Here is a 15,576-nt window from a genome sequence, read left to right on the forward strand (position 1 = left end):
GATGCATCCTGAATCGAACGGAGCGCAGCGATTGCGATTCATCGCAGCGTATTGTTTTAAAAGCATTCTGTGAGTACTATAGGTAGGTTCCATTGTATTGCAATATGAAGTATTAGCTACCACCGGAGGTACTCGCATGCCGGTTTGTCCGGGTCTCTTCGTCCTGTAACCCACATCCTCTGCAAAAGTCAGAACCACCTCCTGGACTTCTCATCCTTCAACAACCATGGACAAAATAGTGTCGGCCCGGTCTCTGAACTTTAAGCACATCCAGTGTAGTTTACCTGATAGTCGGTGTAGTACAGGCCGCCCATGTACTCTGCTTCACGATAGAACCTTGTGGGGCGAGGAGCTTGTCTCAGCTGATGAACGAGCGCCTCGCTGTTCGCATGGAGACTTATAAGGCGTTCAGCAATCTGGTGTCTTTGGATATCCATCGGTAGCTCGACGTGCTGCGTTCCAGTGGATGTTAGAGACTTCACCTGAGCTAGGGTTCGGGCTGGGATTTTCTTGTTGAAGCATTCTCGCCAGGCAGCCATGTCGCGTTTGAGGATGTAAATGTGCGGTTGCTGATTGCACCTCGAATCTTCTGAAAAGCCATCAACAGCAGATAGCATGAGCGATCCCACATCGTCTCTGATCATTAGAAGGTACCAAGTTTCCAGAGAAGGGCCGAGGCCGGGCACAAGGCCGTTGAAAAGATCGATAGCGAGCGTCGCAAGCTTGACGATCTCAACCTGCTCTGGGCGACCCGCGAACGCCGAGTTGAGCAGGACCGTGCCGCACGCATTCAAGATTGCAAGCATGTCCTTGTTTTGCGGTAACGTTGTGGTAGTAGCTCTCACAGGTTCTCTTGCTCCGAGTGGATGAGTGAATCCCCTGAGTACCTCCTCAAATGTCAGTATCCTGAGAGCATCAGGTTATCGGCTTTGGTGGATCACCTTATCCCCCGCTTGAGTTCAGGTACTCTGCGGCTGTCAGAAGGTTGCTGACACCGTACAGCTTCTGAACAATAGCTCTCATCCGGTTTGGTTTCCACACTCTTTGTTCATTCAAGGATCGTTTGTCTCGATGGACGATGAGGACGTCAGACAGAAAGCCTCCATCTGCCTCGGGCTTCTCACGCTTCTCACTAGATGTGTATCGGCGTTTGAAACGGACGAGACACTTACGGCGCGCTTTGATGAGGTCCTGGAGTCCTGACCGTCATGAGGGAAGTATGGTTGGTTGCCGTGCAACTGGCGAACGTACTAGGTGAGAGGTCGCAACTGTTTGAGTTCGGCCGAGAGAAGGTGTTGTGAGAGGGAAGTGTAAGGTGGCGGTGAGTGGAGGGAGGGAGTGACACTGGTGCGCCAAATGAGCAGGTAAACAAACGTGGCAGCTGCGTCATCGTCACAGGCGAGGCAGGCACACTCGAAATATGCTATCGATACGAGATGCGGAGTACGCAAAAGAAAAAGCAGTTGATGGTCGAAAACGCAAGGAGCTGGGGAAAAACCAGTGCATGGCATTGAGGCCAGAGATGAAGACTCGATTGAACACCACTGAACGCCACGCTATGCAAACCAAAAAAGGATCCACTAAACATCCCTCAAGCTCCCCTCAACCGGCTTCCTCGCGATCCCCGAGTACTGTTGCCCCTGCACACCCTGTGGTTGGAATGCCTGATAGGTTTGCTGGCCCGGGTATGCACTCGGCGTGGCTGCCTGACTTCTGTTCGGCACCGGGTCGTATCCTCCGTTCCCGCTCCCGTTGCCATGTCCAGGTGTGTTACTCCTTGGCTGGTCGTACGGCTGGAATGGTGCTGGGGCGTACGAGTATGGGTTTGCTGTTGTGTGGTAGCTTGGTGGGGCGGGGGAATTGTAGCGCTCCGAGGGTGCGTTGTAGGGGTTTTGTTGCGCAATAGTGTTGTAGGGTTGGTTGTATGCTTGATTTTGGACGGGTGAGCGGCGGTCGTAGGGGTCTGAAGCTTGGCTGTACTGGCTGTACGACTGCGCTGGTGAAGGTCCTCGGTTGTAGTCGTTCTGCGCATAGCCAGCGTTCGCGCCATACGCTGGCGACATGTTTTGGTTCTGTGCTGGCGAGCCTCTGCGGTCGTATTGGTTCTGGTAGCCTGCTGGGAAGCCGTATGCATTGCTGCCTTGCACTGGCGATACTGGGCTTCTTCCTGGCCCTGGCGATCCCCGCATTCCTGCTCCTACTGCGCCTGCGGCGACGCCTGCGGTTGATGTGTTCGGTACGCTGCCGTTGTGGTTCAATCTGTCCATCTCGACATCGCCCCGCCTCTCTGGCACAGCGTCCTCCTCAACCTCGACCTGCACGCTTCGCGCATTGTTCCAGCTTGGCATCGCGGGTAGCGCATCTTCGTTCACAGGCTTGCTGTGCGCATCGAATGTCGCATACTGCGGTTGCTTAGGTGAGGCAGGGCGGGCGAACTTGGGGTTCGTTTGCGGGTTGAAGCTTGGGTTAGTCGGCTGCCGAGTCAATGTCGGCGTCTCATGCGACTGGTACTGCGTGTTGATCTGCGGCGGAGGCGGAGGGGGTGGTGCGAAAGAGCGCGCTTCTGCATAGGGGTTCGGCGAGGCGTAAGGTTGCTGAGGATACGGCTGGGGTGGGGGGTAGCCTTGGTTCTCGCTCTTCATACGCTTGTGTCCCGAGTCGCTGCTTCCACAGCAGCATGTGCAGCACTTGCAGCAGCATATGGCGCACTCAGCACCACAGCAGATGCAGCGTGCTATGCAGAAGACCACGCTGAACGCAATGATACCACCCAGGATAATGGCGACTATGACTGGCCATCTAAACAGCGTGAGTGGACGAAGAAAGGGTGGGGCAGGTGTTGAAGACTGACTTGCAGTAGTCCTTTGCCATGCAGTTGTCCCATGATGACAACGTCTGCTTTGCATCTGCAAACGGGTCGCGAGGCGCGAGGGTAAAGCCGGGCTGCATGGTGTGCAGACTACCCGGGGATCAAGTGACTCGAGTCGGTCGTGTATATACGTAGTCCGGCCAGCGGTGTCGTTACCACCGTTGGTGTGTAACGTCGTGACTTCAAAGTGAGTGTGACTACTTCATGCCACCATGAAGTCAGCCTGCGAACAGCGGAACAAGAAACGAGTGTTGGAAATCATGCAGCCGGGGGCGCCTTCTAGTTGAGTGGCTGCGCGCAAGGATGTTGGTGATCAAGATCAAACGCGTGCCGCACCACCGAAAGCACGGGCTGGGAAGAGACGTCAGGGGCTGGTTGGTCGTTTGGTTGACGCTGCCCAGAATGTTGCGCGGCTGTGAGGCGCAGCACCAGCAGGAGGATCATGTACGAACATGATGCGCTCGTAAACCGACTCTTTACACCCAACATCGACAAGTCCTCTCGAAGACTACGTATACTCGCATACTAATCGCACTACGATGATCTGTAAGGCAGATTCGGATCATGGTGCCGACGGCTCCAACGACGCAACACCGGTTCACTTTGCTGCAGAATCTGTGCGCAGCAAATCTTCCGCGATGAAGCACGTCAGATTGCGTGGCGGAAAGCCGCGCTCCCCCAAAGAAACACCAGATCCATCGTATCTTAGGAGAAGTTGTCAATATCCTTGGGAGGGACAATGTTCAACTGTTGGCGAGTTTGGCTTGACTGAAAATGACCACGTCCAACACCACCAGTCATGCTACGAAAACTCCAAGTCAGTTCAACAGTACAGCGTGGAGCCAATGGCTTTCGTGACAGCCCATCGACTTCTCAAGTCCATCTATGATCACTCACTGCTTGTATCTGTAGTTCTGGACATTTACAGTACTCCCAGACCAGTATTCGACTGAGACCTTCATCACCATGTCTGAAACAGAATACTGTACTACGAGTAGTGTGTACCACTGTGGTCAAAGGAACCTGCAGGACTGACCATAAGAACATGTCCAGCATGTTCCCCATCCTCTTTTCGCCTGCTTATAGATGTGTATGATCAAGATCACTGGTGCAAGAAGGTTATTCTATCCGCAGCACCCTCCTCAAGCCCACACAAGTCCACGAAATTGCCGGCATCCTCGCCCTTTTTCTTTGTTCTAGCCGCAAATGCATCCAGTGGACAACTGTTCCCCGGCCCATTCTGACAGTCAGACAGAGCCGTGATCCCGTCATTGATATTGACTCTTACATACTTGCCCTCAGCACCTTCGTTGCTTGCCCTACACGACAACAGCTCGAAGATAATGCGGCCGCCCATAGGCGAGACCTGAGACTTGCGCCACTTGCGATCATGTTGGATATGTGAGGTTGGCAGATGTTCCTCGTCATTGATAACATCTAGCGCCGTGATCATAGGCGCGATATCGCCGTCATGTACACTGCCCATCATCAGCCTTCCACATTAACCCCAAAAAGCAACGAACGCAGTACTCACAAGCTGAAGAACAAAGGTCCCGCTGCAGGCCCCTCAAGCATCAGATTCGTCGTCGCGTTCAACCACAGCCAGCCCATAGCTGCAGCGTACTTTTGTCCTGGCCCAGCGCGGTAGTAGTGTAAGATATCCCGTGCGTACTCGAAGGCAAGGAACTCGTCTTGCGTGAAGACGTCGCACCAGTCGCTTCGTCCGCGCACGGTAGTTTCGAAGCCGCACATTTCCTGCATGGAGAAGATGTCTTGCGGTGTGAACGTGAGGCCGGTTTGTGAGGATAGGCGCTCTGCGATCGCGGGGAGGTAGGTGGTTCGAAACTCGCCCATTAGGTGGTAGCCTTTTGCTTTGCCCTCCTGGCCGTCGAGCTGATTGGCGTGACAGGTGCGGCCGGGTGTGAGGGTGTTTGCGCCGCGACTTTTCTTCTCAGAGATGACTTTGAGGGTCGTAGGTGCGTCAAGGCCGAAGAAACCGAGTGCGAAATGACGGGCTGTTTCGATGACCCGTTTGGAGCCGCTGGCCCAGCAAGAGGTTGCATTGCGGGCGAGGGCTTTCTCGAAGAGATGATGGTAGCGGGTTCGCAGCCGGACGCCTGTTGTGAAGGATCCTAGACGGCCGCTGAAGGGGCCTGTGCTGGTCAATTGCTCAAGGATGGCGTCGTCTGTCCAAAAGAGCTCCCAGTTGTTGAAGAACGCCAGGTTTCCCGTGAAGCGAATGCCACTCCTCTTCATCTTCTCTACCACCGCTCTCTGGTTGCGGCCGGCTGTCTTGGTCGGGTAGCGCTCAGCGTGTCGGGCCATCATGTGCACCTGCTCGACCTCACATCCATCAGGAACAGCGATGCCAGTCGCGACAACATCAATGACCTTCTCGACCCAAGGTCCGTTCCCGCCGAGGTGGTACAGTATGTTCCAGTCCTTGGTCGTAGCGCCAGCACCCTGACCTCGCTCGAAGATGCTACCATCGTTACGCTGTGGGTGCCACCAGCTGCTCCAACTCGAGTGGTGAGGTCTACCTGCGCATTCATATGCGAAGTATCCGGTGTGGCCATGCTGCGCATCTGGAGGAGGACATGTTGCAGGGTAGTTCGAGGTATAGCCCCAATAGAGAGAGAATAGAGTCACTACAGCGCCAAGGAGGACCAGAGTCCGGCTGTAGGCTGCGTTCATCCTCGTCGCCGTGCGGAAGTGTTGAATGGTTGCCTCTGTCGAGGGCAGTGACATGTTGTGAGGTGCATTGTTGCTGGTGTTTGAGAGCAAAACGAGAAGGCGGTGAAGCTTATCACTTCGAACGCGCCTGCTTCACCAGGATTTTGCCGGGTGTTCTACTTCTTCGAACGTCCAAATTCCAACGCCAGAACAATGTCGGACACTGGGTTGCCAGTCTTGAAGGTACAGTGCATGATTGGTTGATGTTCAGGGTCTGTCGAGCGCATTTGTGGTTTGCGACCCTGGTTCCGACGAACATGGGCCTCGGCTGTCTCCACCTCCGCCTTTCACGACCGACCTGATCGACAGCGTTGCACCACTCACGCTGTAAGACGACACTCTACGTTCTGTTCACTCCGAGAACAGTCCACCTCGTCTCGGAGGGTATACTTGACTAGCAGCGAAGCCTCAAAAGACGGCTCAAGAGATAGTGTTGGAACATCAACGACGTTCTTCCAAAGCGTTATAAGATCCCGTCTTTGAGTCCGCGCACAACAGCCATCATGGCCGACGACCAGCCCAGCGTCACTGCAACGCAATACTACGAACCGGACCCAGAATCTTATGTGCAGTTCCAGCGGGAAATCTACGCTTCACTCCGCAAGCCAAAGTACTCCACCAAACCGCATGAATGGGAAGCCGCAGCTCGCAATACTATCCCCTTGCCCAACTTCCTCTACGTCTTTGGTGCTGCCAGCAGCGAAAGCACACATGCGGCAAACCGCTCAGCATTTGAGCGCTATCGTCTGCGGCCCAGCATGTTGGTTCAGGCCACGCGACGCAATATGTCCACCGAGCTCTTTGGGAAAAAATACAAGAGCCCGCTGTTGATTGCGCCAATTGGCGTGCAAGAGATTGTGCATCCAGACGCCGAAGAAGCGACCGCTCGAGCCGCAAGAGCAGCCAATGTGCCCATGATTCTCTCCACGGCCGCGACGCGGAGTATTGAGCAGGTCGCCAAAGCGAACGGAGACGGCGATCGTTGGTTCCAGCTCTACTGGCCAAAGCCACAGGCCGAGGAATTTACAGCCTCGCTACTCAACCGTGCAGAGGAGAACGGCTTCAGTGTGCTAGTCGTAACGCTCGACACCTTCCAGATCGGCTGGCGCCCAAATGATCTCGATGAGTCGTATCTGCCTTTCATCTGGGGCCAGGGCTGTCAAGTCGGCTTCTCAGACCCGGTGTTCCAGCGCATGTACGCGAAACAGCAGGCCGAAGACACCAGATCTGGAGGTCAGAAACTGGCAGAGTTGTGGCAGGTTCTTAGGCGCCCGGGCAGCCTCTACGGCGCAGCGAGGGTGCTGAGCAACGCGAGTATTATTCCTAAAGCGCTGTTTTTTACCAGCCTGGTAGCTTCAGGCAACTATAGGGACTGGAGCGACTTGCAGACCCTGAGACGGCTCTGGACTGGGCCAATCGTGCTGAAGGTGAGTTGTTGGTCCAAATTGGAAGTCACCGCTTACACTGATGTGTTGCAGGGCATTCAGACAGTAGAAGACGCACACCGCGCCATCTCATACGGCATGGATGGCATCATCGTCTCCAACCACGGTGGCCGCCAACTGGACGGTGCAATCGCCTCGCTCGACGCCCTGGCCGAGATTGGTGCAGACGAGAAGGTCAAGCAATCTGGTCTGACTGTGCTGTTCGACAGCGGCATTCGGACGGGCTCAGACGTGCTCAAGGCGGTTGCGCTGGGTGCTAAGGCGGTGCTAGTAGGCAGGCCGTATGTGTACGGCTTGGCGATGGGAGGCGAGGAGGGAGTAAGACACGTGATGAGTTGCTTGCTGGCGGACACAGATTCGAGTCTTGCGAATCTTGGCCGAAAGAGCCTCAGCGAAGTCACGAGGGACGACCTCAGGATTGTGCAGGGGGTTGCGAAGCTGTAGTCGACTATATATGTTGCAGTAAATGCAATAAGTGAAGGTGTAGCCGCGCAGGGCAGTAAGTCAGGGGTAACCGCGCGAAGCAGTAAATCTGTATATATTGTTGTTCTTGTTCAGTGTTCTGTCTCTCTCACCGGGCCATCAGGGTCTGTTTACATGACGTATCTGTCGTTCAGACAGAGGTAGAAAGGGCAAGAGCACTGTGCCAACACACGTGGCACACATGACCTCTATACTCCATGAACCGTCACAATATCCCTTTCGTCGAGAGAGACAGCGTTCGGGTAGCGGAGCGGTAAATATCTGAGGGGGATGGTCCGATTCAAGGTCCATGCACGACGTTGTCCAGCATCCTCGAGCCTGCAGCTGTGCTCGCTTTCCATTGCACTGAATCGCCATGCTGACGTTACGTGGCGGTGGTAGTGGTGGTGGTGGTGGTGGTGGAGTTCAGTGTGCAGACGCCGCCCCGCAGCACGCACAGACGCGTGCCGGGGAAGTTTGATGTGCATTAGTTAGCGCTCGCCCCACGGTAGCGTAGCTGGACATGGCCGTGACAGCTGGGCGACGGACATCACTCCTTTGCAAAATAACGACCACATCTGATCGCGTCCACGGCGGGCCTCGCCATCTTCGCCTGCCAACTTCGCCTGCCATCCACCGCCCATCCCCCAATGTCCGGCAGCAGAGCCCCTGCAACTCTGCTTGGGGGGCCGTCACACGCCCGCCGTCACGTCGCACAGGCTGAGGTCTGAGCTGGAACGCGGAGGACCTCTCTCGTATCATTGCCCGCCATGGCGCCTGCGACCAGTCGAGGAGAGAAGACGCGCGGGGCCCAGTCGACGCAGCCCCCGCGGCGCGAATCCGTGCAGGTGGGCGCGGCGGGCGCGGCGGGCACAGCGGGCACAGCGGACACAGCGGACACAGCTGGAGCACCGCGTCCGGGCCTCAAGTCGCGCGCGCACTCGGCCCCCATGTCGCCCGCCAACGACGCCCCCGACGACCGCGCCTACGAGCCCCAGGACGGCGACGAGATCGCGAACGACTCCTTCTTCCAGCGCTACCACTTCCCCCACGCCGTCGCCTCGACCGCCGAGGAGCCCGGCGAGAGCGACGTCGACAGCTCGTCCGACACTGAGGGGCCGCTGAGCCCCACGCACTTCGCGCACCGCCAGCAGCGCATGAGCGGCGAGCGCCAAGCTGACCAGTCGCCGGAGACGGGCTCAGGCGCCAGCGACGACACGCCCGCCACCCAGCACCTGAACTTCGCCGTGCTGGGCGCCAGGGGCACGGGCAAGTCGACCTTCATACGCCGAGCGCTGGGGCTCCCGGACTCGACGGCGCCTGCTGCGTGTGCAAGGAAGTGGACCATCGACGGCACGCCGTGTCTCGTGAGGTTCCTCGAGATGTCGTTCAACGATGTGCAGATCGGCGAGAGGCACCTCATCAAGTGGCCGGAGACTACCCACGACATGGCTACGCCACGCATCGATGGTGCGATCACGCTCTATGATGTCACCAGCCAGGACAGCTTGGCCAGAGTGCCTGATGTCCTCAGTATCTTCTCCAAGTCGAACCTGCCCTTCGTCCTGGCAGCCTGCAAATGCGACCAGCACCCTGCGCACCGAGAGGTCGATCCATCCGTTGTCGAACAGAAGGCGAAGTCGTTCCTCGGAGACGTCAGCGTTTTCAGCACCTCTGAGGCCTCTCCTGAGACACATCGACCGTGTCTGGCGGTCCTCATACGGGCTGCCCTTTCAGCCAGACGGCCCAGGTCACAGGCGTCGTCCCGGCGGCGAGCCAACTCCTCTGCAGTCCTGTCCATGACGCAAAAGGACGCTTGGACGAAGAAGCACGAGCGTGCAAGCTCGGAATTATCCTCGCAGTACTCGAGAAAAGGGTCGCTGGGCGGGAGAAGCCACCGCTATAAGCCAAGCGATGTCAACAAGACATTCTTCAACGAGGAGTCTCCAGGCTACGACTCGGAAGAGTCTGGCGACGGCTCCGACACTGCACGCAGCATCATGACAGTGCAGCCATCAGACGAGAATGGGTACACATTCGACCAGCTAGTCGACCGACTGTTGGCACAGCCCATGTCCAAGAACGACACCAAGTTCGTCTCGGTATTCCTGGCCTTGTATCGCAGATTCGGCACACCGAGCCAGCTGCTCGAAGCCATCCTCAAGCGCTTCGAGGCGCTGGCCAAGAACAAGGACATGCCCATGATCCGCGTGATCGCGCAACTGCGCTACCTCGCTGTGCTCCATCAATGGGTCGCCTACTATCCTGGCGACTTCGCATATCCTACAACACGCAAGCTGATTCGGAAGTTTGCATCCGCGTTAGCATCGAATCGGGAGTTCTCGGTGGCAGCTATGGAGATTCTCCGCGATCTTGAAATGGTCTCCGAAGACGACGACACCGACTGGGCGTGCAGCGATCGTCAACGCGCTCAGAGCGACCAGTTGCCAGCCTTCTACAACACCGTGCTAGACGAGGAGTCGGAAGACGACGAGTTCACTAGAGCTATAGGCCACATGTCCATGGGCTCGGACAGCCTATCCGTCGCCCGCAGCAGCATGACCGTCGGGTCCAAATCGACCAACGGCTCCCTCGGCTCCTCTCTAACCCTCGTGACCCAAGTCGAGCGCAACGAACGCCTCGCCCGCCAACTCGGGCCCAACCCCATCAAGCCCCTCTCCAAGATACAATGGCACCAACTCATGGCCTGCGACGATGAAGTCATCGCCAAAGAGCTCACCCGCATGGACTGGATAATGTTCTCCTCCGTGCGCCCGCGCGACCTCGTCCGCCACGTCTCCCTCTCAACCGAGGCGCGCAAGCAATGCAAACAGCTCGAGAACGTAACCCGCATGACCGCACACTTCAACCACATCGCGTTCCTGGTTACAAACTACATCCTGCTGCGCGACAAGCCGAAGCACCGCGCGCTCATGCTGGAAAAGTGGATGCGTATAGCGCGTCACGTGCGGAAGCTGAACAACTACAACTCCCTCGGCGCGATCATTGCGGGCATCAAGGGTACCGCTGTGTACCGGCTGATAGCGACAAGAGATCTTGTGCCGCAGGCTGTGAACCACGATTTCTTGAAGCTCGATATCCTCATGGGCCCCCAGAAGAGTCATTTCGCATACCGCCTCGCCTGGGAAAACAGCTCCGGTGAACGCATACCGTACATCCCTCTGTACCGACGCGATCTCGTCTCCGCGTCCGAGGGTTCCTCGACTTTTGTCGGAGCGAAGCCCGCGGCGCCGAGCTTCAGTCCGCATCCAGGGACGAGCGTATTTGCCGGGGCCGCGGGGAGTAGAGATAGCAAAGAAGCGCCGCCGGGCGGTGTCGTGGGCAAGGAGAGGATCAATTGGAGAAAGTTTGAGGTCATGGGGGATGTGGTTGTGGGGATCCAGAGGGCGCAGGGCACGCCGTATCCGGCGTGGACGAAGTGCGAGGAGGTGCGGGGTCTGATTCTGGATGTCAAGATCAGTAAGGACGATGATGTAAGTCTCGACGGGGTTGGAGTGGAGAGGATGAAAGCTAACGTGGCAGGAACTATACGATCGCAGTACACACCTTGAAGCCACCGGCGCAAACGACAAGGGGCGATTCGCTAAATGGCTCGAGAAACGGTAGTGTCACACACTCGATCGCACCGCAACACAATCCTCGCCACATACCCCTATCCTTCACTGACCATCCCAACCCAGCTGTGGGCAAGCCCGCAGCTTACCGACCACTCGTTTCCATCTGTTTGGATATTCTGCATGATACCACATATCACCGTCGCTGGCGTTGCGTTTCTTTTGTACAGGCGGCAAGGCATTGGTAGCATATCTTACCACATATGCATTTGGAGGCGGACCTGTTTGTACCTACTTCGCAGTTTGCATAAAGTGCAAATCTGCGAGTCTACGTTTGAAAATCTATACATTGGCACTAGGCTGCCTTGCATATCCAAGAATGTAGCAGACGGCGTCTATGTGACCACACGTGTGTTGCTCTTGCCCTTGTACCGTGAGACTGACCATCCCCCATACTTCTCTCTCAAGCCCATGACCAGGAATCCCGCACCGACCGCAACACAGTAAAGGTTGTAGGAGATGACACTGCCGTAGGTAGCAGAGTTCTGCCAGCCAAGGAGTGAGTTGAAAACTCCCCACCAGCCGCCTCCATCGATCTCGGGATTACAGCACTACGTCGCGATCGCTGATGTTAGCAGAGGGGTATTGTAACAGGACGATTGCAGCGCAACCTACATTCACATGCCAGACACTCTGGCGGATATCATATGACCCAGGTCCAGAGCCTGTTTCTGCTGCGTCGCCACCGAGGGCCGTGTTCCACTACACACTGTAAGTAAGTCTTCTGTCGGAATACTGACTGCATGTGGTTACCGGATAATTCTCAAGGAACCACACGGACCTGCTCAACAAACCAGCAGCCACGAGATATAGGAAACATGTCGATGCAACAAGGAACAATTGCAAAGACGATGCATTGCCTCCTCTGTGACAGGTCAGTCATGTGGAAGGCCTTCAATGTAGAAGCGTCTCACCTGTAGAGCAAGAACCCGATTAACGCGCCAGCTCCCAAGCCGCACACTACTGCCAGCGGAAACGAAGCGGCTGGCAATCCAAGACTAACACCACCGATGAATACCACCCCTTCCAGGCCTTCGCGCAGCGCTGTGACGAAGGGAAGGAGGAACATAGCATACTTCTCTCCAAACAACTTGAGCCCTTTTAATCCAGTGTCTCCACTGGAAGTCTCATCGGCACTGTTGGCCTCGAGGGCAGCAGCGATCTTGACGCGCCACTTGTCGCGCAACTTGGATATCCTGAGTAGAGCCGCGCCCATGATGGTGATGATTGCCGAGGCGATGAAACCAAACACGCCCTCCCAGATGTAATCGTATTTGGCAAAGAGATCAGACTGGAAGCGGTAGAATATGACTATCATGGTGCCACCGATGATCAGGCATATTGCGAGGCCGAGGATGACTCCTAGCCAGACCTTCTCGTGGCATTAGAGAAGCTGGGGTAATTTGGGTTGAGTGACACACCTGTCGAACCAGTTTTCGATAGACGGGTTTTTCATCTTCGCGGCTTAACGTCTGCTTCAGGAAGGAGAGCAAGACTGATACGATGATGCTGGTCTCCAAGCTCTCGCGGAAACATATGAAAAAGACTTCGTTGTTTCAGTGGGCAGCAATAGGTTGGCCGTCATAGTACGGACCTTGCGCAGCGAATATTTGCACCATCGCGACCGGGTAAACGTAATCTTATTCAGAATTGAAAAGGTCTTGTAGCGATTGAGTAGGTTGTGATATGCAACCCCAGGCACGAGCAGAAGACAAACACCGGGGGATAGTAAGCAGCCCTCAGCCAAGGCTCTGGTGCGCTTGAGCCCATAGAAGTAGGCCGGAGCGAGCATAAGAACGGGCTACGCAGATGTGCCCCCATTTGCTGGCGCGGGACAGATCCTTCTCGTCAGCGGTTGTCGCATAAGTGGAGCTGCCTGTGGGTCATAAGTCGGATCTAGCCGATCAGATAAGATTAGTGCCGAAAATTTGGATGCCTCTTTTCTCAAAAGCGGCAAGCCGTATTTAAACTCGGATCAGATGAGAGTCATGCTGCAACATTTTGCTGCGCTGCGGGCCTCACGATTGGCATGGCCCGGCATCGTCCTCGAGCTCACGATTAGCCGATTGCTGCTTCTCATTTCGCAGCAGAACTGGGGGCAACCACAATGCCTAACATTTGATTCATTCAGCAATGGGTGCCACTCGCATCTAATCTGAGTTGCTCTAACACTTGACTTGGAACCGTTGGTCCGCTTCGCGGTATCACCTAGCGCAATGCTTCCTGTGTTGTTGTCCTTCCTGCTTCTCATCTATGGAGCCGCCTGCACGAAGGTTACGAGACTCGAGTACAACATCACTTGGGTCAATCGCAACCCTGATGGCTTACACGACAGACCTGTGATGGGCATAAACGGCCAATGGCCTATACCCGCTCTCCACGCCACCAAGGGCGAGCAGGTTGTCATCACAGTACGCAATCACCTTGGCAACGAGACGACCAGCTTACACTGGCATGGCCTTTACATGAATGGCACCACGTATATGGACGGTCCGCCAGGTGTAACACAGTGTGAGATTTCGCCTGGTGAGAGTCTCATCTATAACTTCAAGGTGAGATGCGAAAGCAGATCCAAACTCTGCCTGAACTTCGCTGACAGGAGCGTAGATCAACCAGCCAGGGACATACTGGTTTCACTCTCATACCAAGGGCCAATATCCCGATGGACTTCGAGCTCCGCTCATCGTTCACGACCTGGATAACCCCTTTCAGAATGACTTTGATGAGGAGATTGTGCTTTCCTTCTCTGATTGGTACCACGATCTGATGAAACCGCTCCTGGCGTCATTCATCAGCGTCACCAATCCTACGGGCGCTGAACCCGTGCCAAACTCGGCTTTGATCAATGACGCACAGAACGTGACGATCGCAGTGCTGCCAGGGAGGACATATCTCATACGCATGGTGAGACCGTTCCATCATGTATGGGTAGGAGCTCTAGCTTACCCCGACAGGTGAATATGGCTGCATTTGCTGGCATGTATGTGTGGTTCCAGAACTGCTCAATGAAGGTTGTCGAAGTGGACGGCATCTATACTGAACCCGCGGAAGCGAGTCTGCTCTATCTCACGGCTGGTCAGCGGTACTCTGTACTTCTCTCTGTAAACAGCGATAGTGTGACCAACATTCCCTTTGTGGCGAGCATGGATGAAGTAAGTTACCAATTCTCAAAGTTTGATGTCTATCTGATGAGTGTGAAGGAACTATTCGATACAATTCCCGACGATTTGAACTCCAACGTGACTGGCTGGCTCGTGGTAGACAGCACACAAGGGTTACCACCACCACTAAAACTTGACCTTTTCACACCTGTGGACGACTACTCACTTCGACCCTTGGACGGTTTGGCCGCGCTTGATACAGTCGACAGAACTATCACGCTAGATCTCAAGATGGACAACCTTGGAGATGGTGCTAACTAGTGGGTGTCCGTTCTTATTCACTGATGGCTAGGCTGATACTCCCATCTAGTGCGTTCTTCAACGATATGACTTACGTCCCACCAAAAGTCCCGACCCTATACACGGTCATGTCCTCTGGCCAACATGCCAGCGATCCAATAGTGTATGGCAGTCACACGAACTCTTTCGTACTGAATGGGAATGAGACTGTTGAAATCGTTCTGAACAACAACGATGATGGGGTGCGTCGTAAAATACCCCTCTTATTCACATCGTGGCTGACTGTCCACAGAAACATCCGTTTCATCTACACGGACATGCCTTCCAGGTCGTAGCGCGCTCTGACGACGATGCGGGAAGTTATTCTGTCAACAGTGCAGCACATCTGCCACTCGTCCCCATGAGACGTGATACCGTGCTGGTCCGGCCCAATGGCTACGCCGTTCTAAGATTCCGTAGCGACAATCCCGGTGTTTGGCTGTTCCATTGTCATATTGAATGGTGAGCTTTCTTCCCTGCATGCCCATGACGACGTGTATTGACTACCCCCGTTCACAGGCACGTTGCCTCGGGACTTACTGCAACCTTCATCGAAGCGCCGCTACAGCTACAGGAAACGACAACTATTCCACCCAATCATTATGCTCTTTGCGAACGAAATGACCCATCGACACCGACTTCAGGAAATGCAGCCGGTAACGTCGCTGATCTGCTTAATCTCCAAGGTGAACCTGCTCCTCCGGCACCGTTACCTGCTGGGTTCACGCCCAGAGGTATCGTAGCTTTCGTAGTCAGTGTTCTTAATGGTCTCGCAATGGTGGCGATTATCGCGTGGTACGGCATGCTGCCAATCTCAGCTACCGATTCTGGTGCAAAGAATGCAGATGCGAGTAGGGAGGATGAAAGCCAACCTCTTTTGGGCACACCAGAGTCGGGGATCGCGACAGAGCAATAAACGTGTTGTGTTGAGTCATAGACCCTACTCTCTAGACTAGAGAAAGCCATCATTGAGAAACAAAACCAGAATCGTA

At 55.3% G+C, this 15,576-nt stretch overlaps 6 protein-coding genes across 6 annotated transcripts; 3 read left to right on the forward strand and 3 right to left on the reverse strand.

The window, feature by feature from the left end:
* Positions 1 to 260: 260 nt before the first annotated feature.
* On the reverse strand, positions 261 to 3,158 carry BU25DRAFT_489568 (uncharacterized protein; the record flags this gene model as incomplete). Its single annotated transcript, XM_033711431.1, has 4 exons — positions 2,852 to 3,158; positions 2,710 to 2,799; positions 1,587 to 2,661; positions 261 to 887 (listed from the first exon to the last, which is right to left on the reverse strand). Exons 1-4 carry the CDS (start codon positions 2,947 to 2,949, stop codon positions 261 to 263), a joined length of 1,890 nt encoding a protein of 629 aa, XP_033563701.1. The 5' UTR covers positions 2,950 to 3,158.
* Positions 3,159 to 3,971: 813 nt separating this feature from the next.
* On the reverse strand, positions 3,972 to 5,563 carry BU25DRAFT_336967 (phosphoglycerate mutase-like protein; the record flags this gene model as incomplete). The annotated part of the gene is made up of 2 exons (XM_033702656.1): positions 3,972 to 4,347; positions 4,404 to 5,563. 2 exons carry the CDS (start codon positions 5,561 to 5,563, stop codon positions 3,972 to 3,974), a joined length of 1,536 nt encoding a protein of 511 aa, XP_033563702.1.
* A 542-nt stretch (positions 5,564 to 6,105) lies between these two features.
* On the forward strand, positions 6,106 to 7,491 carry BU25DRAFT_456610 (FMN-dependent alpha-hydroxy acid dehydrogenase-like protein; the record flags this gene model as incomplete). Its single annotated transcript, XM_033710046.1, has 2 exons — positions 6,106 to 7,029; positions 7,081 to 7,491. 2 exons carry the CDS (start codon positions 6,106 to 6,108, stop codon positions 7,489 to 7,491), a joined length of 1,335 nt encoding a protein of 444 aa, XP_033563703.1.
* Positions 7,492 to 8,712: 1,221 nt separating this feature from the next.
* On the forward strand, positions 8,713 to 11,461 carry BU25DRAFT_408785 (ras GEF). Its single transcript, XM_033705899.1, has 2 exons — positions 8,713 to 11,003; positions 11,053 to 11,461. The coding sequence occupies exons 1-2, from the start codon at positions 8,892 to 8,894 to the stop codon at positions 11,134 to 11,136; spliced, it is 2,196 nt and encodes a 731-aa protein (XP_033563704.1). The 5' UTR covers positions 8,713 to 8,891; the 3' UTR covers positions 11,137 to 11,461.
* Positions 11,242 to 12,861, reverse strand: BU25DRAFT_408786 (iron permease FTR1 family protein). Its single transcript, XM_033705900.1, has 6 exons — positions 12,739 to 12,861; positions 12,566 to 12,690; positions 12,059 to 12,516; positions 11,898 to 12,009; positions 11,760 to 11,846; positions 11,242 to 11,695 (listed from the first exon to the last, which is right to left on the reverse strand). The coding sequence occupies exons 1-6, from the start codon at positions 12,761 to 12,763 to the stop codon at positions 11,480 to 11,482; spliced, it is 1,023 nt and encodes a 340-aa protein (XP_033563705.1). The 5' UTR covers positions 12,764 to 12,861; the 3' UTR covers positions 11,242 to 11,479.
* Positions 12,862 to 13,150: 289 nt separating this feature from the next.
* Positions 13,151 to 15,569, forward strand: BU25DRAFT_408787 (multicopper oxidase). Its single transcript, XM_033705901.1, has 7 exons — positions 13,151 to 13,696; positions 13,752 to 14,048; positions 14,099 to 14,296; positions 14,345 to 14,565; positions 14,616 to 14,787; positions 14,838 to 15,046; positions 15,104 to 15,569. The coding sequence occupies exons 1-7, from the start codon at positions 13,361 to 13,363 to the stop codon at positions 15,498 to 15,500; spliced, it is 1,830 nt and encodes a 609-aa protein (XP_033563706.1). The 5' UTR covers positions 13,151 to 13,360; the 3' UTR covers positions 15,501 to 15,569.
* The last annotated feature ends 7 nt before the right edge of the window (positions 15,570 to 15,576 follow it).

The sequence above is a fragment of the Macroventuria anomochaeta genome (assembly GCF_010093625.1).
Source record: "Macroventuria anomochaeta strain CBS 525.71 unplaced genomic scaffold BU25scaffold_9, whole genome shotgun sequence".
NCBI lineage: Eukaryota > Fungi > Ascomycota > Dothideomycetes > Pleosporales > Didymellaceae > Macroventuria > Macroventuria anomochaeta.

Bases quoted from the DNA above. Each gene is read 5' to 3' on its own strand.
- BU25DRAFT_408786 (XM_033705900.1), bottom strand. From the start codon at position 12,763: ATGGTGCAAATATTCGCTGCGCAAG. The intron at 12,691-12,738 runs GTCCGTACTATG...GAAACAACGAAG, and splicing joins GCAAATATTCGCTGCGCAAG to TCTTTTTCATATGTTTCCGC. The intron at 12,010-12,058 runs GTGAGACGCTTC...GACCTGTCACAG, and splicing joins ATCGGGTTCTTGCTCTACAG to AGGAGGCAATGCATCGTCTT.
- BU25DRAFT_408785 (XM_033705899.1), top strand. From the start codon at position 8,892: ATGTCGTTCAACGATGTGCAGATCGGCGAGAGGCACCTCATCAAGTGG. The intron at 11,004-11,052 runs GTAAGTCTCGAC...CTAACGTGGCAG, and splicing joins AGATCAGTAAGGACGATGAT to GAACTATACGATCGCAGTAC.
- BU25DRAFT_408787 (XM_033705901.1), top strand. From the start codon at position 13,361: ATGCTTCCTGTGTTGTTGTCCTTCCTGCTTCTCATCTATGGAGCCGCC. The intron at 13,697-13,751 runs GTGAGATGCGAA...ACAGGAGCGTAG, and splicing joins GTCTCATCTATAACTTCAAG to ATCAACCAGCCAGGGACATA. The intron at 14,566-14,615 runs GTGGGTGTCCGT...ACTCCCATCTAG, and splicing joins CTTGGAGATGGTGCTAACTA to TGCGTTCTTCAACGATATGA.